The sequence below is a fragment of the Cetorhinus maximus genome, chromosome 1 (genome assembly GCF_964194155.1).
Source record: "Cetorhinus maximus chromosome 1, sCetMax3.hap1.1, whole genome shotgun sequence".
Lineage (NCBI taxonomy): Eukaryota > Metazoa > Chordata > Chondrichthyes > Lamniformes > Cetorhinidae > Cetorhinus > Cetorhinus maximus.
The window spans coordinates 171,364,214-171,389,846 of NC_135879.1; the positions used below are offsets into that span (position 1 = coordinate 171,364,214).

The 25,633-nt window shown below is 44.5% G+C and overlaps 1 protein-coding gene across 1 annotated transcript in view; it reads right to left on the reverse strand.

Annotated features, from left to right (window-relative positions):
* The window catches only part of ndufs4 (NADH:ubiquinone oxidoreductase subunit S4), a 189,885-nt gene that overhangs the window by 135,321 nt on the left and 28,931 nt on the right, over window positions 1–25,633 (reverse strand). Inside the window, exon 2 of the mRNA XM_078549897.1 lies at window positions 21,684–21,762. Within this exon, the coding sequence (XP_078406023.1) occupies window positions 21,684–21,762 (79 nt within the window). The remainder of the gene's footprint in view (window positions 1–21,683; window positions 21,763–25,633) is intronic.

Sequence of the window (25,633 nt, forward strand, 5' to 3'; positions counted from 1 at the left end):
GTTCTGTTGAAGAGTCATACGGACTCGAAACGTTAGCTGTGTTCCTCTCTGCAGATGCTGCCAGACCTGCTGAGTTTTTCCAGGTATTTTTATTTTTGTGTTAGAAAAATAACCTGTGTTTGTGCAGCACCTGTCATAACCACAATGTCCCAAAGCACTTTACAGCCATTTAAGTTCTTTCTGAAGTGTAGTCACTGTTGTAATGTAGGAAACACAGCTGTCAATTTGCACACATAAAGACCCATTAGCAACAACATACAAACATATGAATGAAGAGCAGCAGTAGGCCATTCAGCCCCTCGAGCCTGTTCTGCCATTTGATAAGATCATGGCTGATCTGATTGTGGCCTCAAGTCTACCTTCCTGTCCACCTCCCATAATCTTTGACTCCCTTGTTAAACAAGAATTTATCTAACTCAGCCTTAAAAATATTGAATTACCCTGCCTCCACTGCTCTCTGGGGAAGAGAATTCTACATACTAATGACCTTCAGAGAAAAAAATTCTCATCTCTGTCTGATATGGGAGACCATTTATTTTTAAACTGTGTCCCCTAGTTTTAGTCTCTGTCACAAGTTCCCCTTGTGTTTCCCACACATCCTCTCAGCATCCCCCTTTCGATTCCCCCCAGAATCTTGTATGTTTCAATAAGATCACCTCTCATTTTTCTAAACACCAATGGATTCAGGCTCAACCTGTTTAACCTTTCCTCATATGATAACCCCTTCATTCCAGGAATCATTTGAGTGAATTCTCTGACGCATTAATATCCTTCCTTAAATAAGGAGACCAAAACTGTACACAGTACTCCAGATGTGGTCTCACCAACTGCAGCAAAACTTCCCTATTTTTATACTCAATTCCCCTTGCAATAAATGCTGACATTCCATTTGTCTTTCTAATCACTTGATGTACCTGCACACCAACTTGTGATTCAGTTACCAGGACACCCAAATTCCTCAGAGTTCTGCAATGTTTCTCCACTTAAGTAATATGTTGCTGTTTTATTCTTCCTGCCAAAGTGGACAAGTTCACATTTTCCCATATTATATCCCAAATTCTGCCAATTTTTTGCCCCCTCACTTAACCTATCTATTTCACTTTTCAGACTCCTTATGTCCTCTTCACAACCTAATTTCCGACCTATCTTTGGGTCATCAGCAAACTTAGCAACAATACATTCGGTCCCTTCATCCAAGTCATTGATATAGATTGTAAATAGGTGAGGCACCAGAACTGATCCCTGTTGAGATAAATGACCAGCTGAGCAGTTTTACTGAAGCTGGCTGAAGATAAATGCTGACCGTAAGTTATACAATAATTGTGTTTAACTGGATGCAAGTAGTGGGCGTTAACTAGGGATTCACTCGGGTTTCTTTAAGTGCGAACAGGCAGGAACTGGAGTTTGAGTTTAGGAGGTGCTTGCTTGTAATGTTTAACTCTATAAATAAATGCTTATAAGAGTGTGTAAAGATTGCTAATAGTTCTGTCCTTCATCAACTAGTTTTCTGGCAGAGAACAGTCATTGCTGGATGGTAAGGAGAGACATTGCTGCTGATCCTGCTGCCAATCTGAAGAAACCTGGAGAAGAGAAAGAACGAAGGAGCCTGAGAGGAGGAAACATTTCGAATTGCTTTGATACTGAGTCCTCATATTTGGAGAAGAGACAACAACTGCAATTAATGCAACAAGCATTAATTTGCTTTGGAGGAGGGAGAGAGACCAACTTTTATAACAAAAGATGGGTGCTTGGTGCACCTTTCAATAAAGACTCTTACATGTAAGTGGGGGGGTGGAAAGAAAATAAAGACTGGAAGATTGTGAGGGGGTGAGTGTAAGTACGAGTGTGCTCCTGAAAATTGTCTAGCCTGCATGCACTAATAACCTTCTGTCCCAGGACAGTTGGAGTTACCTAGGTTAAATTTTCTTTAATCTCATCAATAAAATCTGGTGGAGGACTGTGCCTGGGTGGTTCTGGCTGTCCCAGGCAGTTCTAGTTGTCCCGGGAAAAGACGTCTCCTCCCCTCTAACGGGAAAATCGCTACCAGAAACTTTAATCTCCAGAAAGTGCGCTCCTGCACTACTACCCACTCAACCAGACCACCTTTGAATGACGACCTGGCCCTGTAACCTTGCCCCTTGCCTATTTTTTCTCTTTCTCCCTTTAAGAGGTTACTGATATAACCATCAGTCTCCAGAACCACACAGAGGGCAGTAAGTCACTCTCCGATCCCTCTCTAAGGCGAAGTTTTTTCCCTTTCCAATGCCCTTCTATGCAGACGAAGGCATCATCAGAAACATCAGGCCTGAGGCTTGTGGTGGGCGTAGCTCACAAAGCTTTGATGACAACTCCATCTTTGCTGGTGGCGGGATCTGCGAGGACCTATGTGGGAGTTGCTGTCTCTGCTGCTCCTGCAAGCCCATCAGAATTTGCAGTAGTTACTGAAAAGCACGGGGTGAAGAGCTACACTCATTCCAATATGATGATCAAGGCATCTGTCAGCTGGGGTTGGCAGCCCTTCAGCTACTGTAGTCTCCTTAAAAATATATGGAAAGGCGGAAAGGCTCTGTTCTTTCTGAAGGCCGAGTGGGCAGTGCACCTGGTGCTCGAGAGAAAGAGGGCTCATGGTGGGCAGGGCCTTCCTGCCGGTGGACCACTTGAGGTCAGCATGCAGCAGACTGTCACCTCAAACATTCTGCCCTTAATCTGTGTGAGCTCCTCCTTCGTCAACTGAGAGAGGTGAGGCTGGAGATCATGCCAATCTTCCTTGTCTTCAGAGCGACCAGCCTCCAGCATGTCTTCTCTGTCTGGCACCAAGTCGTTGTTTGGAAGGCATAGAGGAGGACATGGATGGGCAGTTCTGCATCCAGAATGCATCTTCTGGACATCAGACGATGTGCAGTGCCTGCCAGTAAGGTTGGACATGTCAAAAACAGAACTGGCCCAACTCCTGGGCTGCCAAAACAACCCAGACGGACAAGGCTGGCGCCAATGGCACTTAACCCACTCCCATTCTCGGACATGCCAGGGTCACCGCAACCAGCGGTGGGGAGGGGGGGAACGTCCGCGTGGAACGAAGACGCAGTGCAAAACCAAGCACGTCAAGGCGGGCCCCCCAGATAGTCTGCAACTGTGCCCTTGGGGGGATGCGGGGGGAGGAATTCAACTGTACCCACAAGGCTAGGGGCAGCTCAGGTAGCCCGCATATCCAGCCAGCACTGGAGAGATAGAGGAACCTGGTCAAGTCCTGCGACGTGGTGGGCGTCTGATGAAACCTCCATCTTGTATGTGGCACTTTTACTTTTGAGAGGTCTAGAAAAGGAGGGTCCAGAATTGACCACCGTTACATATCTCAGGAGTATGTCTCCTGCATTCCATGGCTTCCATGTGGCTGGTGCCGTGCTTGGACCACTGCCAAAAGTTGGAAGTGCTGGTTCCAATCCATGCACAGGTACTTTAACAACCTGCTGCTTGAGGTCCGGCAGTTCCAGGACTTGTTCCGTTGATTCTGGGCTGACTGAAGAAGGGAGCTGGGGAATCAGGAGTGGTCTTGGGGCTTCCCCTCCTTTAGAATATGGTGGGACATGGACAAGGCTCACATCCGCGTCTTCTCTCAGGGGTACATGAGGGTGTTGACCACAGGGTGGAAAGCCAGGGTTGAGCGTTTGGAACAGGAAGTGTTCGACCTGGAGTCTTGTCTCTGTTAACCTGTAGAAGACCTGACCCTGCGGAAGGTGTACAAAGAAAAAAAGTGCATGCTGAGGATCTGCAGCTTGTTGAGTCGCAAGGTACATTCATGAGGTTGTGAATCCGGTTCCTCCAGGGCCTGGGCCGTGGCTCCCCTTCTTCAACTCTCTGGAAAAAAGACGGGGTCTGTAAGCAACCCTTGGGGCTGCTAGCCACGATACAAGCCCATTATGACGTCCTGCTCTCGCTGAATCCATCCAGCGAGATGTGTACAGAGTTTTGTGGGAGGACCTGTCAAAAGTCAGCTGGCAGAGCTGGCCAGTGCCCTCAAAGGGCTCTCAAGGAGCAAGTCCCTGAGTCTGGATGGGCTGACCAAGGAGGTCCCACAGAGAGTTCTAGGAATTCCAGGGGGGTGACTACAAGCGGGCCCTGGGGGAAAGTCTGGTGATCAGGAAATGTCCTTCTCTTGGCACAGCAGCATTATTATTCTGCTGCTCAAGAGGGGTGAGTTCCATCTGCTTAAGAACTGTTGTGCAGTCTCCCTTCTTAGCACAGTGTACAAGATCTTTGTCAGGGCCGTGTTTGTTCGCCTTGGCACCATGCTGACATGGTCCAGGGAGGGACAATCCATGACAACATCCGTTTGGTCTGTGACTGGTCCACATTTCTAGAGGGCTGGATCAGGAGAAAGCATTCAATAAGGTAGACCACAACCACTTATTTGGGACTCTGGGAGCATCCAGATATGTGACACATTTCGACACCCAGATCGGACTCCTGTACGCCACTGAGGAGCATCTGGTTAATGTTAACAGCTCTTTGCTGACACCCCTTGGTTCTGGGAGAGTAGGATGTCAAGAGTCTCCCATGTCCAGCCAGTTAAATGCCTTTCTTGTGCCTCTTGCAGAGGAGGCTGACAGGACTTGCTCTATATGGTTGGGTGTAAAGGTCATCCTCTTGCCTTCTGCCAATGACATGCTCCTCCTGGTCACAGATCCCAGTAACCTGCAGAGGATAAGCGTTTGCCAGCAGGCCTACTCCGCAGATTATTGGAAGAAATGTTCTAAATCATGGTAGGTCAGTGGCAGCTGGACTCCCTGGAGGAGCTCAGCCCTTTTGCCTCAAGCACCAGCCACCTCCTCTGCCTGGGAGTCAGTCTTAGCCCTGCCGAGGAAGTCTGGCCAGTGAAATGGCAAGAGCTAAAGGCCAAGGTCTACTTGCCTAGGGTGTTGGACAGGACTGCTCAGAGTTCTGTGCTACAAGGGTTGAGCACTGGTCACACTGGTGGCTGCTGTACTACGATATTGGTTGGCCACTTTGATCCCTCCCAGAATACAGAAGTAGTTTACTGACTTCTTCTGGGACAAAAGTGCATACCAGGTCTCTGCCACGATGCGGAGTCTCCCCCTTAGGGAAGGCAGGCAGGCGCTGATATGTCTTTGCACCCAGACAGTGACTTTCCATCTTCAGTCCCTGGCAGAGATACCTGTATGTCAAGGATCCCCCTAGATAGTGTGTGCCAGCAAGGCATTTCTTCTGTTAACTGCCCAGTCTAAATTACAACACAGACCTCCTGTTTATAAACGCTGTCTCTGTGCTTCTTTTCAGGAGCTGCTTGTCTTTTATCAGGAACTGAGTGTGGAACATGATCACCTCCCGCTGAAGCTCTCCAGCTTCAGGAGAGGCAGCTATCCTCTGGGAGCCGTTTTCAGGAATCCACATGTCAGTCGGTGTGGGTTTGTGGAGCTGGCGGAGGAGGGGGCACTGGCTACCAAGATGACCAGAGTCAGGTACACACTGGATAGTGGAGAAGCTGGCCGGAGGAGCTGGCACGATGCATGTCCTTGGGTGACATCCAACTCACAACAAAAGTCTAAGAATCTTAAAGTGGTGCTTGGACCTGACTGCACTTGAGATGACTCAGGTGTGTGCAGCACTTCCATCTGAGCTGACCCCCGCTCTTCAGTGCCCTGCCTCCAAGTCTCCCTCAAGCACCTCGGTCGCACAGCTTGAGCTCTCTCGTAAATTCCCTCTATGCCATTCCACTCTGCACAGAGGGATATTTTGTACAGGGTGCTCTTGCACACCCTCCATTTTCCATTCTGCCATCTGAAGGAGACAGGGACGCCAGGGGGTCCTCCCTACGCTCATCGGGGATTTGGCATGGAGGGAGTTGCCCGTGGCTGTCCTGTGCAACTGACAGTTAAATCAGATTCAAGGATTCACAGCCACTTGTAATTCCTGTGGCTTGGAGGAGTCCATGCTTCTCATCAATGTAGGGTGTGAGAGGTTGCAGCTCCTCTTTCATTATCTGAGGGGGCTACTCCTCAATTTCTTGCTGCACTTTAGTGCAGAGGGGACCATGCAGATCAGAGGACCTTCTCATGGGACTGATCCTGGGTCTGGCCAAAGTTGCCATCAACCAGTCAAGATAGCTGGTGGTCGAGGAGGTCATTTGGCCTGACTGCCTTCCTTTCTTCCATGACTATGCCTACACCCAACTGGCCCTGAGAGGGAGAACACAGTGAGCACTGGTTCGCTTGAGGCTGTGATTTGTGGGCACTAGTGGGGGGAGGGTATTGGAAATGTCTCTTAATTTGATTAGTGGGGTTTCCTTTGAAGTTTTTTGATGCATTATATTAGTGGTGCCCCTCTCACTTAATTCTTCTCTATTGGCAACCTTCTAGTTGGATCAAATAGGCATATAAATAGGAACAGACAGGAACCAGGGTTTGAGTATAGAAGGTGTGTATTTGTAACGTATAGCTCAGTGAATAAATGCTTATAAAAATGTGTAAAGACCAGCTCCTGTTTTATCCTTCACCACTGGGCTTTCTGGGGGGTAACGCCTTGCAGGGTAGATGGGGCTTCTGCTTAATGTCTCACCTCAAACACTGTAGCATTCCCGTAATACTGTACACATTCATTTGCATGCTCAAGTCTCTAGAGTGGGAATTAAATCTGCTGACTCAGAAGTGAGCGAGCTACCAATGAGCAATGACTGATAACCCCAGGACTGAAGTTATTCCCTCCACATTATCTTGTGCAAAATTCTGAAATTGAAGGAACACAAACACAGAAAAACATGTCCACAGATGAGTGCCAGCTGCTACAGTTATTGACAATTTTGAATTCTATAACAGAATCTACTCAGTTTTGTTCTCAAAAGTAGCCTATTTCTGAATAGTTCCTATTAAATGTGTGTTGTATGGCAATTATGGACATATACATTGCACCTGAAGGTATTATTTTTAATTTTGTTCTAAACTCATGGCAGAAATAGTAAACTATCGTTCCTGATAACAATGACATTTTTGAATGTGCCCTGGGAGAGAACTGGATTAATTCCTGTTCTTCTGTGGTTTCTTGCATCCTTTTTTAGCTTGCTATTTAAACAATATGGCATGTCTTATGGCTAGATGCACTACTTGACTACAGACATGTTATGAATGAACCAGACTACCATCTATGTTGTTCAAAGTTCAATCAATTTATATACCACATAATTGTAACTGGGTTCAGAAGTCTTAGATAATTTACCCCTGGAAATTTTACTTTGTGTAAAGTTCTCTGTTTCAAAAAAACAGAGCCAAAGCAATTACCTTTCTGCTGATCTGATCAATTCACTCCCCAAAATTTGCCATAGTCTTGCATCATTTGGATAAGTTATAGTGCACTATTGCAATGATTCTCAATGGCATATATGAAAAGATAAGTATTCAGCTACATACCCTTTTTATGGGTTAATATCTGAACTGACAGGTGGAGTCTTAACCTTATTATTTTACATTAGGCAAATGATAGCTATATTAACAGAGAAGTAGTGAAACCAAGGGCAATATGGTTTTGCTTCCATCAATATCTATCAGTTTCTATTAGTAGATTTTTAAATGCCCTTACAGTTAATGTGGCTTATCAGGGACAAGATAAAACTAAAAGGAAACGTACGCAAAATGCAATAAAAACAGAGATCCTGGCGAATAGGAGATAGAAAGACCTACAAAGGTTGCCAAAACAGATTGTAAGAGCTACAAAAAGTGAGTATGAAAGTAAACTTGCAAGGGATATCAAGGAAATAAAGGGCGGTCAGGAGTCATGTGAAAACAGATGGTGGTGATATTTTCAATGAAAATAAGGAAACGATGAACATGCTGAAGAGTTACTTAGCATCAGTATTTACATGAGAAGACAAGGATAACATATTGAACATCCCAAGGAGCCTAATACTGAATCAGGAACAGGAACTCCCTAAAACTGACATAAGCAAAATAACACTACTAAGAAAATAATTGGACTAAACTGTGACAAATGCCTAGGACCAGAAAGTTTCCATTTCAGGGATTTAAAGGAAGTTGGTGAGAACATTGCAGATACCCTAATTATAATATTTCAGAGCTTTCTCGATTCAAGAAACATTTCCTTAGATTGGAAAATCATGCAAGCCACTCTGCTATTTAAAAAAGGGGGAAACCAAGGAATTACAGATCAGTTATCCTGACATCTGTTGCCGGGAAACTCCTATAATTAAGGATTGAGTAACTGAACATCTTGAAAATGTTCAGCTGATAAGAGAGTCAACATGGATTTGTACAGGTGGTCATGCTTGACAAACCTGACTGAATTTTTTTTGAAGAGGTGGCTGAAGGGGAATGTCTACAGATGTTATTTACATTAACTCCCAGGAGGCATTTGATAAAGTCCCTTTTAACAGAGACTGTTAGCTAAAGTTGAAGCTCATGGAATTGAAGATAAATTATTGATCTAGCTAGAAAATTGGACGAGTGGCAAGAAACAGAGAACAGGAATAATGTTCAGGGTGTAACTCGTGTACCACAAGAATCCTTGTTGAGGTTTTAACTATTTACCCTAATTATTTACGGCTTATATGGTGGGATAGAAATCCACAAGTCTATATTTGTCAATGACACAAAGGTTAGCGGCTTTGTAAGTATTGTGGACGGAAGCGTAAAGTTACAGAATTATTAATAAATTTAGGAACAGGCAGAACCGCAGCAAATGGATTTCAATGTAAGCAAACATGAGGTCATACATTTGTACCTAAAAAGGATAGAACAAGTACTTTCTGAATGCTGCAAAACTAGAAATATAGAAACAATGGAAGTCCAAAGAAAATTGCAGGGCCACTGACACGGATCATTAAAATGTCATCAACAGGTACGGAAAATAATCAGAAAAGTTAATAGAATATTGGCCTTTTTATCTAAAGGACACAAATACACAAGGGGTAGAAGTTTTTCTACAGCTATACAAAGCACTTGTTAGATCATACCTGGAGTACTGTGAGCAGTTCTAGGCATCACACCCGAGGAAGGATATATTGGACTTGGAGGGAGTGCAGCCTAGATTTACCAAAAAATACCTGGACTCTAAGGGTTAAATTATGAGGTGAGATTACATAAACTAGTGTAGTATTTCCTGTAATTTAGGTGGTTAAGAGGTGAGTTGATTGAAGTTTTCAAGATTTTAAGGGAAACAGCTGCAGCAAATAGAGAGAAGCTATTTCCACTGGTTTAGGAGTTTAGGATTAAGGGGCATACTCTAAAAATCAGAGCCAGACCATTCAGGAGTGAAATGAAACATTTCTACACACAAAGGTGGCAGAAGTTTGGAACTACTTGCACAAATGACAATTGATACTAGATCAATTATTACTATTAAATCTGAGATTGATAGATTTTTGTTTGCCAAAGTGATATGGGGAGTCAAATGGCTGACCCTGTTTCTATGCCTCATTCCTCAGGTTTACGTGTCATGAACTACGTTTTAAGTAGGTATCCCTTACCTCCAAGCAGCCAGCTGATAGCTGTTTCCAGGTGCAAAAGCATTTGGAATAGTGAACAACAGCAGGACAAAAGCATCTTGGCAGGTGCCCAGGAATCTTGTGCACACCTGGAACTCCCTCCCTAACAGCACTATGGGTGTACCTACACCACATGAGCTGCAGCGGTTCAAGAAAGCAGCTCACCACCACCTACTCCAGGGCAATTAGGCTAGCATCACACCCAAAAAAACCCTGCATCATCTTTTTGTGGTTGCATATCAACTGTATGTTGATGGAATGGAAGCCCCTGTGGTTGATGAATGTTCCTGGTAGCTTAATTGCTACATGCATGCAGCTGATGACACGCTCTATCTGTGGGAACCCAGCCAAATCCGCAACATGAGCACCTGCTAATTCTGATTGGCTTCATCGCATGCGAAGTTGACATGATTGCTGGCCCCGGCAAAGAAGCTATCAGTCACTTGTCTTATGTATTTCTGTGCATTGACTGCAAGATCTTGCAAATGTCTGTGGCACAGGTCTGGAAGGATTCAGGGTCAAAAAAAGTTGAAGATAGTGGGGGCTTTGACAGCTGATGGTAAAGCATGGCTACCGGGTCCAGCTGGCAGCAGGTTTTCTTCCAGAAGGTTGCAACACTTTGAGCCTCCTGAGCCATTAGACATATTGAGGAAGCTTATCCTCCACCTGTACACCCTATGTGCCACATATGGCCTCCTGGGAACTGAGTCTCTCCGTTTGTCCCCCCTCCCCTGTTGAGCCACAGTTCTGGGGGGAGCAGGTTCTGTCTGGTGCAGATCCTGCTGCTGCTGCTAGAGATCATCTTGGCCCTTACCCGAGGTCCAAAGTGACAGCGTAAGTGACACTTATGCTGATCTGATAGATCAGAGCTCCATCATGCAGATCAGACCTCCAAAGTCTATGAAGTAATGTCTCAGCACAAATACTGTGAACAAACCCTTTCATACAAGTAGGCAAAAAGCAGCTGCACATACTCTGTACTTATAGGCACATTTCTGTATCATGGCTTCAGGCCCTCAACTGTCACTTTCTTCTTGTCTTGCTTTCACTTGCGAGTTCCAGGGAAGTATGGGAAATCTGTGGAACCAAAATTAGCTCCAAAACGTGTGCCAATATCGCTGCAATTGAGCCTTAAATGATTAAAATTTGCTTCATCTGAGGCAGCTGTTCACACACAGCCTAAAGTGCTGCATTTAAATGTAGAAGTCAATGAGTTGGAGCCGGCTTCCTGATATGTTTTCATTTTACCTAGATTTCACCCTCTCCACCCTCACCCAAACTCATGAACTCACTCACGTTAATATTCCCCTCCAAGTTATTTTTGGCACTGGTAAAGTTTTCTTTTAGCACCTGGGTTTAGTTAATTGTAGAATGCTAGTTACAACTTCTAGTTATACAAGATTGTGTGCATTAACCATTGAAGTATAATTAAAATTTGTTCAGGCAATATCAATTTTCAATGTTTATCAAGGCACCTCAAAAACTAAATCGATAGTGAAAAATTAATAGGTTGTGCCAAATGTTGAGATTTCAGTTGTTTGCATTTCATTGCCAGTTGGTTGGGACATGCACCGAAAATCTTGAGTATGTATTACAATTTTATGTAAAGACATAGGAGTAGAAATTTGTCTTGGGTGGTATTAGATCAGCCACCCTTATACACAGCATCTGATATTTAATTCCATTAACTACAGTGGAACTGAATGTCAGGTGTTGCGTATAACAGATGCAGATCCAATACCGCCTGTTCTGCACTACTGCCCCAGACAGGAAAATGCTACTGAAAAAGTCAAGCTGATGAAATCTGCCAACTGAAAAGTACCACAGCCTAGTCTGCTCTTTGCATCTCAAACTAGACTATATTTGATCAATTGATGTTTACTTGATAATGTAAGCATGCCAGCTACAGTCATACAATTAGTTTTTCAGTATGTTCCAACCAACTGGCAACGAAATGCAAACAACTGAAATCTCAACCTCTGGCATAGCCTATTAATTTCTCACGATCGATTTAGTTTTTGAGGAGCAATTCAAATCAGTTAGAGGACCAAAGGTTCAATGTTGCTTATCACTAGAGGTGGTTTGTGGCATATGAAAGCTATAGAGGATAATTCATTAGTGATAAGTAATGACAACCCCTTCAGAAAAGTAGAAAACTCATAACTCATGAACATCACAAACATCAGTTTACCAATGTCTGGAATAGGAACATGAAACTGAAGATTTCCTAAATTCTTAAAACAAGACTTCAAAAATAAAAAGTGTCAAACAGATTCAAAGAAGGTACCAGGAATGAGGGTTTGAAGTTATGTGGGACGTCAAAAAGTTTTTTTCATTAATATTAAGAAGGTTAAGGTTTTTACAAACAAAAAGGGTTATGAGGAATAATTGCTACTTTTGATGGTGGGACACTAATAAGAAAGTACAATTTTAGATAACTAACAAAAAAAAATTAAAAGTGAGATTAGGAAAAAGAAACTCACACAGAAGGTGGCAAGAATATAAAATTCTGTGACACAAACATTTCTTGAAGCAGGCTTCAAAAACTGTTTTAGAAGGAAATTAGGTAGTGGCTTGAAAAATAGGATATTACAGAGAACAGTGAGAATGATATTACACTTTAAAACACCAGGACCCTTGCTTGATTCTGATCCTTGTGATCAAATCTCTCCATGGACTCATCCCTCCATATTTCCTGTAAACTTCTTAATACCCTACACCATTCAAGAACTTTGTGCTCCTCCAAACCTGGCCTTTACTTCTTGGCGTAGTGGTATTGTTGCTGGACAAGTAATTCAGAAACCCAGGATAATGCTCTGGGCACCTGGGTTCAAATCCCGCCACTGCAGATGGTGGAATTTGAATTCAACAAAAATATGGAATTAAAAAGTCTAATGATGACCATGAAACCATTGTCGATTGTTATAAAATCCCACATGGTTCACTGATGTCCTTGAGGGGAGGAAATCTGTCGTCCTTACCTGGTCTGGCCTACATGTGACTCCAGATCCACGGCAATGTGGTTGACTCTTAGATGCCCTCTGAACTAATATAATTAGGGATGGGTAACAAATGCTGGCCTGGCCAGCGATGCCCTCATCCCGTGAACGAATTTAAAAAAATTTGCTCTACCATTGGTGGCCTTCCTTTGGCTGCCTTTTCTCCAAATCTTCCCTCCTTTAAGGCGCTCCTTAAAACCAATCTCTTTAACCAAGTTTTTATCACCTGACCTAAATCTGATTTGTTGTCAAATTTTTGTCTGATAGTGCTCCTGTGAAGCCCCTTTTGAATGTTTTTACATTAGAGGCACAATATAAATGTAAGTTGTTATTGCTGCTTTAATAGTTTATTTGTGTTTTCCTAATTCATGGTTTTCGCTGGCTGGGCCAGCCTTTATTGTCCATCCCTAATTGCCCTTGAGAAGGTGGTGGTGAGCTGCCATCTTGAGCCACTGCAGTCCATGTGTTGTAGGTACATCCACAGTGCTGTTGGAAAGGGAGTTCCAGGATTTTGACCCAGCAACAGTAAAGGAACGGCGATATATTTCCAAGTCAGGATGGTGAGTGACTTGGAGGGGAACTTCCAGGTGGTGGTGTTCCCATCTATCTGCTGCCCTTGTCCTTCTAGATGATAGTGGTCGTGGGTTTGGAAGGTGGTGTCTAAGGAGCCTTGGTGTGCGTTGTAGCATTCTGATTCTAGAAAGTCAAGTTTATTCCAATAGAGATTGTAATAAGATTTGCATGCAAGAGGATAGCAAACCCACAATGAGCCAGATCCCCTGAGGAGTGGCAATCACAATTGGGTTGCTACTCCAATCCTTCTTACTTACCTTAGTCGGGAGCTGCACATTTCTCACCCAACCTTCCGATTCGGGCCTGCTAAGAAATGTGCAGCGTGCCAGCTCCTGGGACTCTTCTGTGCAGGGCAGCAGCATCAAAGGAAGTGAAGCCCCATTTTTATGGCACTAGCTGCTGTATCAAACTGCAAAAAACAATCTTTCTGTACCGTAACATTTCTATGGCTCTATGGTAAACCAGGTAAGTCCAAAGTCCCAGCCACTTTGAGAAGCCAGGGAGAAGGTAAGTGTATAAGGTATGTGGGGAGGAACAGTGGGATGGAGTGGTAGGATGGGTTGGATGGGTCCGGTGAGGGGGTTGGATGGGTCAGGTAAGTGAAGATTAGATGGGTCAGGTAAGGGGGTTGGATGGGTCGGACGGGGGGAGGTGGTAAGATAGGTTAGGTTGGGGGGGGTTGGGTGGGTCGGGTTCGGGGGGGGTTGGGTGGGTCGGGTGGTGGGGAGTGCTGGATGGGTCGGGTTTGGGGGGCTGGATAGGTTGGGGTGGGGTGGCTGGATGGGTCAGTTGGGAGGGGTGCTGGATGAGTTGGGGTGGGGGGGGTTGGATGGGTCGGTTGGGGGGTTCTGGATGGGTCGGGTTTGGGGGGTTGGTTGGGTCGGGGTGGGGGTGTTGGATGGGTTGGGGTGGGGGGGTTGGATGGGTCGGGTTGGGGGGGTTGGTTGGGTCGGGGTGGGTGGTTGGATGGGTCAGGGTGGCGGTAGGATGAGTTCAAGTCTAACTGCAGAACTGGAGCATATAATTTAGGCTGTCACTTCAGGGGAGTACTGAGGGAGTGCTGCAGAGGCTGTTGAGAGGTTCCAGCTCTCACATAAGCTGCTAAAAAAGCATCAATCTGCTTGTTCAGGTTCTATTCTATTAGCCTCATCAATAATTACTCCTCAACGAACTTTTTTTAAAAACCAGACCTTATCCCTTTGCTGATTGTGGAACCTTGATCTGTACAAATTGGCTGGGGTTAAATTGATTCGTAGTTGCGAGAATAGTGACTTCCAGGTCTGAAATAGCTACTGGATGGAGGACGAAGGTCCATAGGAGACTCAAGGCAGTGAAGGCTTCATCTGGCAACGGAGTTAGTACTTCCAGTACAGCTACAACACTGGCATCTACGCAGCTATATGGAAAATTGCCCAGGTATGTCTTGTACACAAAAAGCAGGACAAATCCAATCCCGCCAATTGCCGCCCCATCAGTCCACTCTCGATCATCAGTAAGGTATTGGAAGGGGTCATCAACAGTGCTATCAAGCAGCATTTGCTGAGCAATAATCTGATCACTGATGTCCAGTTTGGATTCCGTCAGGGACACTCAGCTCCTGACCTCATTACAGCCTTGGTTCAAAAATGGACAAAAGAACTGAACCTCCCGAGGTTGACATCAAGGCAACATATGACCGAGCTGTCTAGGAATCAAGTAGCCCTAGCAAAACTAGAGTCAATGGGAATCAGGGGGAAAATTCTCCACTGGTTGGAGTCATAGCAAGCACAAAGGAAGATGGTTATTGTTGTTGTTGGAGGTCAGTCATCTCAGCTCCAGGACATCACTGCAGAGTTCCTCAGGGTAGTGTCCGAGGCCCAACTATCTTCAGCTGCTACACCAATGACCTTCTAGGTGGCAGTGGTCGGGGGTTGGAAGGTGCTGTCCAAGAAGCCTTGGTGAATTCCTGTAATGCATCTTGTAGATGGTACACACTGCTGCTTCTATGCGTTGGTGGTGCAGGTAGTGAATGGAGGAAGGTCAGAAGTGGAAATTTTCGCTGATGATGGCACAATGTTCAGCACCATTCGCGACTCCTCATATACTGAAGCAGTCCATACCCAAATGCAGCAAGATCTGGACAATATCCAGGCTTGGGCTGACAAGTGGCGAACAAGATTCGCGCCATACAAATGCCAGGCAATGGTCGTCTCCAACAAGAGACAATCTAACCATCGCCCCCTGATGTTCAATGGCATTACCATCACTGAATCCCCCAATATCAACATCCTGGGGGTTACTATTGACCAGAAACTGAACTGGACTAACCATATAAATACTGTGACTACAAGAGCAGGTCAGAGGCTCGGAACCTGTGACAAGTAACTCACCTCCTGACTCCCCAAAGTCTGTCTGCCATCCATAAGGTAAAGGTCAGGAGTGTGATGAAATGCTCTCCATTCGCCTGAATAAGTGCAGCTCCCACAGCACTGAAGAAGCTTGACACCGTCCAGAACAAAGCAGCCTGCTTGATTGGCACCACATTCACAAACATTCACTCCCTCCACCACCGATGCACAGTAGCAGCAGTGTGTACCATCTACAAGATTCAGTGCAGGAATTCACCAAGGCATCTTAGACAACACCTTCCAAACCCATGACCACTGCCACCTAGAAGGACAAGGGCAGCAGATAGATGGGAACACCACCACTTGGAAGTTCCCCTCCAACTCACTCATCATCCTGATTTTAAAATATATCGCCTTTCCTTCACTGTCACTGGGTCAAATTCCTGGAACTCCCTTCCTAACAGCACTGTGACTGTATTTATACCATATGGACTGCAGCAGTTCAAGAAGGCAGCTCACCGTCACCTTCTCAAGGGCAATTAGAGATGGGCAATAAATGCTGGCCTAGTCAGCGATGCCCACATGCGATAAAATGAATTTTTAAAAAAGTGGCTCAGGGCTTCTGCCACTTCCAACTATGCCTTCTTGGTGACGTTTGCTGGTCTCCTCTTCCTGTCTTCCAAAAGAAGACCTGCCTCCTGCTGTGGACTGCTTCAAAAAGTAGCCCAACGGATGTGTCGTTGAAGCATGGGGCGACCCTTCCTCTTTTGACTGCGATCTCAGATGTCCACCTCCTCTGGCGTGCCTCTGGGTTCAGGCTGACTACTGCACAGATGTGTTTAAAAACACAGCTGTCTCGAGCTGCCGGCACTAGGACCTACCCTCTATGGCAGTCCCTTAATTGGCTGATGGTAGAATTCAGGTGAAGTCCCTCTGCCTGCCCTGATGTAGCTGGTTGCTCGGTGCCTTGATGGTCACACAGGTGGAGTTCATGAACCCTGCAGCTGCAGGAATTCAGCAATGGAAGCGAATCCCTCCGCTCTTCGTGCCTGAGAGGTCATGATTTGTCTGAAAAAGCTCTCACAACTAGGGCATCGATTACCAGTGACATGCAGTGGTGTGCTGCCACTTGAGATGCCACTAGCTCCACTGCTGATCAATGGAATGAGCCAGAAACAAAAATGTTCAAGGTTACTGTGACTTTGGTGGCAACTGGCAGGGCATGTTGAACAGCACTGAGGTCCGAGCCTTTCCCCAAAGAGGATGCTAGGAAGGGGCGAGCGAGTAGAGGGGCTTGGCCAGGAGTAGGGGGTGGGGACAGAGAGGGAAGGGTGTTGGGAGAGAGGGGGCCAGTGAACAGAGGGATGTAGGCAGGAGGTGTGGGAGGGGCCAAGGAAGGGAGGGCCTGGAGGGAGAGGATGCAAGAATGCGAGCGGGTCGGGCGGAGGGGTGGCAGACGAGCAGGGGGGGGAGCTGGCGGGCGAGGGGCCCCGAGGGGGCCGGCGGGCGAGGGGGCCGGCGAGCGAGGGAGGCAAGTTGGAGAGAGAGAAAATGTTCGAAAGAACACAAACGCACACAGACTCTCACAACCACACTGAAGGAACGAATACAAACGAGGCACAAAGTAGAAGAAAAATTTAGGTGACTGCATTCATCAATACCCCTGACATATTAAAGTTTATCTACATTATAATAACAATAGAGATTGTGGTAACAGAAAATTGTTGGATTAGCAGCTGAAAATTACAGCGCCACGGTTTGCAGGTTAGCATTGGTCCAGAATATATTTTGCCACCATTAAGCATTAAACACATTATGTCTGCTGTACACTTCCATATAATGAAGCTTCAGGACATTAAAATTAAGTTACTTTCAAAGCTGGAATTATTTTTCTTCTTCGGATCTCATTATTTTTACGGGCAATTGTGAAAGCCAGACTAAAAACGATTGTGTCAAGCCTTAAAATCACATTCCTGATATCCCACTGTGAATATTTGGAGTACATACAGATGTGGCAGTTTATAGATTTAAAAAAAGCAACAGTTTTATTTTGTTAAAATGTTTTCTTTGCAAGTCCAAGCCCTTGGTGCCTTTCATTACTTTTATACAAAATTAATTGACATTTTGTGGCTAGCAGAATACAAATGTCAACAACATTAAGCATATCAAAATAACTTTGGAAAAAACACGAGTGACAAATGTTTCCACAACTAAACTTAATTTTCTACTGTCTTAGTTGTTAGTAATCCATCAATTGGCAAGCCCCCTTAAAAGCAACAGGAGCTTGCAGTTGGAATAAGTCACAAGGTTCTTTTTCTTTATTAATTACATTTATCACCTTTCTAAAAGTTGCTTTGTATGTTCTATATTATCTTGTTTAAAATATACATACAGCTGCACCATATGCTGACTGCATAGTACTGCTGTTAATTTGGCTCTGTCTATTTCCCTTTGAAACCATGTGGCTGCATCTTAGAGCTTTATGGTGAACAATTTTGAGCTGAAAGTAAAACAAAATTTATGTCCTAGAAATGGTGAGTTTTATCACCCAAATGGCATCTATAAAGGAACATGAAGATGTGCTTCGAACAGCAGTAAACTGCTTATTAAATCATCTGATCTCTAAAAATATCAAAAAGTTACTGACAGAAATGAGGTAACCACCTATTTTATATTACCTTTGTGCACATGCACAGAGACATATACTAAATTAAAATCAGGAAAAACAGAAAGAAATTTCATAAGGCATGTCCGGTTAACATGGAACTGATTACATAACTACTCTCTTGGTTTGACATAACGATCACATCAAACATTGACTTGCTCACACTTATGCTGCTAATCTAGGCTATGTGGGCTCTTCACTGGTTCCAAAACCAGTCTTCAAGGTGGTTTCCAGTCAATGGAAATCAGAATGCAGCTCCAAAATGAACAGTGGCAGCAAAATGTAGAAGAAATAGCCAAGTAAAATATTGGCCCAGATCTTCCGTTCCCTGAAAGTACCCCAGATGATTTGCTGGGGGACCCCTTGGAGGTCCACAAGTACTGGCCACATGGGAATTGCCTGGAAAGTTTCAACTTCCTTTGGGCAATTACCTTGCATTGGGAACCTTCCGAAACTCCGATTTAAAGACTTTAGTTGGTCCCAACTCACTTAGCAGAATAGTAACCCAGGAAAGGTTAGAAGGATTAAAACTAGTTCTAACTCCTTGATAACTATACTACTGACCTCCCCAACACCCTGACTAAATCTCCTGACCACCTGACTACCCCCCAAACTCCAACTATCCACCCATCCCCAACTACCTCCCGACCACCTGACTAACCCCCTCCCACCCCAACCACATCCCCCCCCACCCACCCCAACCCCCTCCCAACCACATTCCCCCCACCACCACCACCACCACCTGACTACTTCCCCCAACCTCCCGACTACCCCCTCCGGCCACCCAACAGCTTCCCCCCGCCCCCATGACCCATCCTAACCCCATACCTCACACATGTACTTCCTCTCCTCACTTGTCAAAGTGGCTGGGACATTTAAACCTACCAGAATGCAGCAGCTAGTGTCATTAAAAGAGAGTATGGCTTTGATTCCCCCACACTCCTACACTACACTGAAGGACTCCAGTAGCAGCTACACTCCAATTTCTCAGACAGGCCTGGGTTGGAAGTCTGGGCAAGAAATGTAGGACTCCAGACTAAGGTAAGAAAATAGGAGCAGAGTGGCAATCCAATGGTGATTGCCACTCCATGGAAGATTCAACTCATCATTTTTCTACAAAAGAGTAAAAGGGTTAGAATTGGTAGAAGGGAATAAAATTAGTAGTAGAGAGAGGAAAAAAAAGACTTGCATTAATACAGCGCTTTTCACAACCACTGCACATCGCAAAGCACTTTACAGGTACTGAAGTACTTTTTGAGATGTAGTCACTGTTGTATTGTCAGAAACGTGACAGCCAATACGCGTACAACAAACTCCCACAAACAACAATGTGATAATGACCAGATGATTTGTTTTTGTGATGTTGATTGAGGGATAAGCATTAGCCAGGTCAGTGGGGCTAATTCCCTGCTCTTCTTCAAAATAATACGAACATAGGAACATAGGAGCAAGCGTAGGCCATTTGGCTGGTTTAGCCTGCTCCGCCATTCAATTAGATCATGGCTGATCTTCTATCTCAGTGCCATTTTCTTGCATCATCCCCACATCCCTTGATGTCTTAAATATATAGAAATCTATCGATCTCAGTCTTGAACATACTCATCGACTGAGTCGCCACAGCCCTCTGGGGTTGAGAATTCTAAAGATTCACCGCCTTCTGAGTGAAGAAATTCCTCCTCATCTCAATTTAGAAGAGATGGTGGCGTAGTGGTAATGTCACTGTACTAGTAATCTAGAGGCTTAGGAAAATGCTGTGAGAACATGGGTTCAAATCCCACCATGGCAGCTGGCAGAATTTGAATTCAGTTAACAAAATCTGGAATATAAAGCTAGTCTCAGTAATGGTGACCATGAAACTATCATTGATTGTCGCAAAAACCCATCTGTTCTACTAATGCCCTTTAGGGAAGGAAATCTGCTGTCCTTACCAGGTCTGGCCTACATGTGACTCCAGACCCACAGCAATATGGCTAACTCTTAACTGCCCTCTGAAATGGCCCAGCAAGGCACTCAGTTGCATTCAAGAAGATGGTTCACTAGCACCTTCTTAAGGACAATTACGGATGGGCCACAAATGCTGGCTTTGTCAGCAACACCCGCATCCCATCAAAGAATAAGGAAGAACAAAATCCTAAATGGCCTAACGTAGCGAGCCCCGTAAGAATTTTGAATGCTTCAATGAGATCACTTCTCATTCTTCCAAGCTCTAGAAAATATAAGCCCACCCCTTCAATCTCTCCTCATAGGGCAATCCCACCACCCCAGGGATCAGTCTGGTGAACCTCCGTTGCACTCCTTCTATGACAAGTATATCCTTCTGTAGGGTAAGACAAGCAAAACTGTACACAATAGTCGAGGTGTGGTCTCACCAAGGCTCTATACAATTGCAGCAAGGCATCTTTACTTCTGTACTCAAATCTGCTTGCAATGAAGGCCAATATACTATTTCCCTCCCTAAATGCTTGTTGCACCTGCATGTTAGCCTACAGTGACTTATGAACAAGGACATCCAGGTCCCTTTGGACACCAACACTTCCCAATCTCTCACCATTTAAGAAATATTTTGCATTTCTGTTTTCCCTACCCAAGATGATAACTTCACATTTTTCCACATTGTATTCCATCTGCTATGTTCTTGCCCAATCACTTGGCCTGTCCAAATCTCCTTGAAGCCTCTTTGCATCCTCCTCACAACTCACATTACCACCTAGCTTTATGTCAACAGCAAACTTGGGAATATTATGTTTGCTCCCTTCATCCAAAGCATTGATATAGATTGTGAGTAGCTGGGGCCCAAGCACTGATCCTTGCAATATCCTACTAGTCATAACCTGCAAACCTGAGAATGACCAATTTATTCCTACATTCTGTTTTCTGTTTGTTAGCTAATTCTCAATCCATGGGATATTTTACATCCATCCAAGCAGGCAGGGTGAGCCTCAGTTTAACGTCTCATCCAAAAGATGGCACTTCCAACAGTGCAGCACTCCCTCGGTACTGCAGTTGAGTGTCAGCTTTGATCATTGCACTCAAGCCCTGGAGTGGGACTAAAACCCAGAGCCTTGTGACTCGGGGGTGAGAGTGCTACCAAATGAGCCATAGCTCACACACTATGTGGAAAACAATGAAAATAGAGTAAAAGAAGAAAAGCGATCAATAGGGCAAATGCAAGTAAATGTTTCACACATCTGACTTGAAGTGATTTTTGCAATAAAGATATTTCAATGATTAGGTATCTTTATTACTATATTTAATATTATTTCCAGCATCAGTGTATGAACGGAAAAGAAATAAAACCTGATCCTAGACATCTTGAGCTTGCTATAAGTCGAACAATGAAATCACTAAAGGTTTTCATTAAACTTAATACTCTATGCAACACCCTCAAATTGTTTGCAGACGAATATGGAGTTTGCTGATTGCTTTTAGTAAGGTTTTAAATGTTGATTTTTGCCACAATATTGAAATCACAGCTGCTCCAAGAACTGACCTTTAAAGTTTGACAGTAATTCTTTTTGTACCTTTCTTCGAAGTATATAGCATACAGCAGTGGCTGCTTTTAAACAGACACAGCCTCCAGGCACCAAAATGGCAGCAATTTAAACACTTACCAATTTTTCATCAACTGTGATGAGTTGCGTGTCTTGGGTTTGAGTCTGTGCTAGCCTCCATGTGGAAGTGCTCAATGACCTGCAGTGCAAGACAAAAAAAAGTAGAAAGTATTTCATGCATCTACATGGCATAGTCTGATGAAGCTTGTATAACCAGGTTAGCTATTAATATTAATCTTTGGAAAAAGGATTCAGACAGCAAATATAGCAGGGCTGAAATCCTATTTCTCCCCAGTTAATTCTGTCTGTTTAATTCCTGTCAAAGTCCCATTCAGCAGTTCACAACAGGCTGCACTTTACATCAGCCTGCAGGCTTTCGGTCAGATACTGCCAATGGCAATGACTGTACTGAAGTGTGCGAATGCAGCTGGCATGTCACGAATAGACAGTGCAATGAGACACCAAGTTCCAGGAAATTTTTTTTAACAGCAAGCTTTGGTTAAGTACCCAACATAGTTCAATGATTAGCCAAGTTTAAAGAGCTTCAAAGTATATATTTTTATTACCTATCCCCACCCAATATTTAGAAAAACTGCAATTTACGAGCAAATTACTTCCAAAGAATTCAATGATTTTATGTATTTTAGTACAGTCTCAAATCCTTCATTTTTGCACACTGTTTTAAAATTGGAATTCTAACACTCTAATATTCAACTTTCAAATGAAACAATAATCCTTAAACTGATATTACAGATATTCAACTGATCAAATGACCAGAAGAACTTAGCTTGAAATTAATCTTCTAAACAATACCTTTCCAGTTAAAATTTTTGTTGCTACTTTTTTCATTTAACAAGCAACGCATCAATACAAATGCAGCATAAAAATGTAATCATATAGCTGAATGCCATTAAATATGAGCTCACTTCTCAGGATTAGGAACAAGATGAAATTCAGGTAAACATGGACCTCAGCTGGAGTCTACAACTTTTAAATGTGATGCCAAACAATATATGCCCCAATACTTACAGACAGGGATCCTATAACCAGGATGCACATTGACGCTGGGGATGCAGAGATCCTGTCAAATGTAATTGCAGAACCTCTATCATAATTTTTTACTCAATTTTCCATTTGGTAGATGGCCATAGTGAGAGGAAGTCTGGCTGCAGGCACAAAAATCAGTGACAGAAAACCATAGCTGGGGACCCTTGTGAACAGTCCCTGATAATTGGTAGGGGAGGAAAGTTGGAGATTGGGGTTGAGGGATCAGGATCGGGAAGGAGTTACCCTGGGAGTCCTCAACATTGACTCCAGACCCCAGAAAGTCTCATTTCAATGTCTATCAACAAAAGTGATTCGGTAGCACTACTACTGGCCAAGTCCTAAATGACATAGCTGCTAGATACCCTCCATCGTGTTGCATGACACACCGTGCTAAATGGAGCAGCACCAGGCATACCTAACAATGAGGTGTCAACCAGGTGAAGCAATAACACAGAACTACTTGCGTGCCAAACAGAATAAGCAGCAAGTGATAGACAGAGCTAAGCGATCCCACAACTAACAGATTAGATCTAAGCTCTGCAGTCCTGCCACATCCAGTTGTGAAGGGTGGTGGACAATTAAACAACTCATTGGAGGAGGAGGCTCCACAAATATCCCCATCCTCAATGACGGAGGAGCCCAACACATCAGTGCAAAAGATAGGGCTGAAGCATTTGCTCCAATCTTCAGCCGGAAGTGCCGAGTGGAGGATCCATCTCGGTCTCCTCCGGAGGTGCCCAACATCACAGATGCCAGTCTTCAGCCAATTCATTTCACTCCACATGATATCAAGAAACGGCTGAAGGCACTGGATACTGCAATGGGCCCTGACAATATTCCAGCATTACTACTGAAGGCTTGTGCTCCAGAACTTGCTGCGCCCCTAGTCAAGCTGTTCCGGTACATCTACAACACTGGCATCTACCCGACTATGTGGAAAATTGCCCAGATATGTCCTGTACACAAAAAGCAGGACAAATCCAACCCGGCCAATTACTACCCCATCAGTCTACTCTTGATCATCAGTAAAGTAATGGAAGAGGTCATCAACAGTGCTATTAAGCGGCACTTGCTTAGCAATAACCTGCTCACTGACGTTCAGTTTGGGTTCCACCGGGGCCACTCAGCTCCTGACCTCATTACAGCCTTGGTTCAAATATGGACAAAAGAACTGAACCTCCAAGGCGAGGTGAGAGTAATTGCCCTGGACATCAAGGCAGCATTTGACTGAGTGTAGCATCAAGGGGCCCTAGCAAAACTGGAGTCAATGGGAATCAGGGGGAAAACTGTCCGCTGGTTGGAGTCATACCTAGCACAAAGGAAGATGGTTGCGGTTGTTGAAGGTCAGTCATCTCAGCTCCAGGACATCACTGCAGGAGTTCCTCAGGGTAGTGCCCTAGGGCCAACCATCTTCAGCTGTTTCATCAATGACCTTCCTTCCATCATAAGGTCACAAGTGGAGATATTTGCTGATGATTGCACAATGTTCAGCACCATTCGCGACTCCTCAGATACTGAAGCATTCCATGTCCAAATGCAGCAAGATCTGGACAATATCCAGGCTTGGGCTGACAAGTGGCAAGTAACATTCGCACCACACAAGTGTCAGGCAATGACCATCTCCAACAAGAGAGAATCCAACCATTGCCCCCTGATGTTCAATGGCATTACCATCACTGAATCCCCCATTATCAACATTCTGAGCGTTACCATTGACCAGGAACTGAACTGGACTAGCCATATAAACACTATGGCTACAAAAGCAGGTCAGGGGCTAGGAATCCTGTGACTAGTAACTCACCTCCTGACTCTCCAAAGTCTGTCTGCCATCTACAATGCACAAGTCAGGAGTGTGATGCAATACTCCCCACTTTCCTGAATGAGTGCAGATCGCACAACACTGAAGAAGCTTGACATCGTCCAGGACAAAGCAGCCCACCTGATTGGCACCACATCCACAAACATTCACTCTCTTCACCACTAGTGCACAGTAGCAGCTGTGTGTACCATCTACAAGATGCACTGCAGGGATTCACCAAGGCTCCTTCGACAGTACCTTCCAAACCCACAACTGCCACTATCTAGAAGAACAAGGGCAGCAGATAGATGGGAACACCACCACCTGGAAGTCCCCCTCCAAGTCACTTACCACCCTGATTTGGAAATGTTTTGCCGTTCCTTCACTGTTGCCGGGTCAAAATCCTGGAACTCCCTTCCTAACAGCACTGTACCTACACTAAATGAACTGCAGCGTTTCAAGAAGGCAGCTGACCACCACCTTCTCAAGCGCAACTAGGGATGGGTAATAAATGCTGGCCCAGCCAGCAAAGCCCACATCCCATGAATGAATTTTAAAAATGGGCAGACACAAAAGGAAATGAAATGGCTAAAGAAATGGTAGTCTTCATTTCAAGGGGGTTGAAATACAAAGGGGTGAAAGTTATGCCATGGTAATATAGAATTCAGGTTAACCACACCTGGGGTACTGGCTCAGTTCTGGATACTGCACCTTAGGATGGATATAATGACCTTTGAAGATGGGGTGGTGCAGATTCACCAGAATGAAACAGGGGCTAAAGGGGTTAAATAACGAAGGCAAATAGGGACTAGGTCTGTATTTCCTCGAGTTTCAAAGAGCAAGAGGCCATCTAATTGAAGTGTTTAAGGTTATTTAAATAAAAAAGTTGATAGCATCAATAGAGAGAAACTGTGTCTTCTGGTGAGAATTCCAGAATATGGGTGCAAAACCTTAAAATTGGAGCTAGGCCATTCAGAGGTGATGTCAGGAAGCACTTCACATAAACAGTAGTGCTAATTTTGGAGCTCTCCCCCAAAAAAGCTCTCGAGGCTAGATCAATTGAAAAATTCAACATTGAGGTTGATAAGATTTTCATTGGGTAACAGTATTAAGTCATCTGGAGCCAAGTCAAGTCTGAATGTCTGAATAGCCTTCTCTTGTTCTT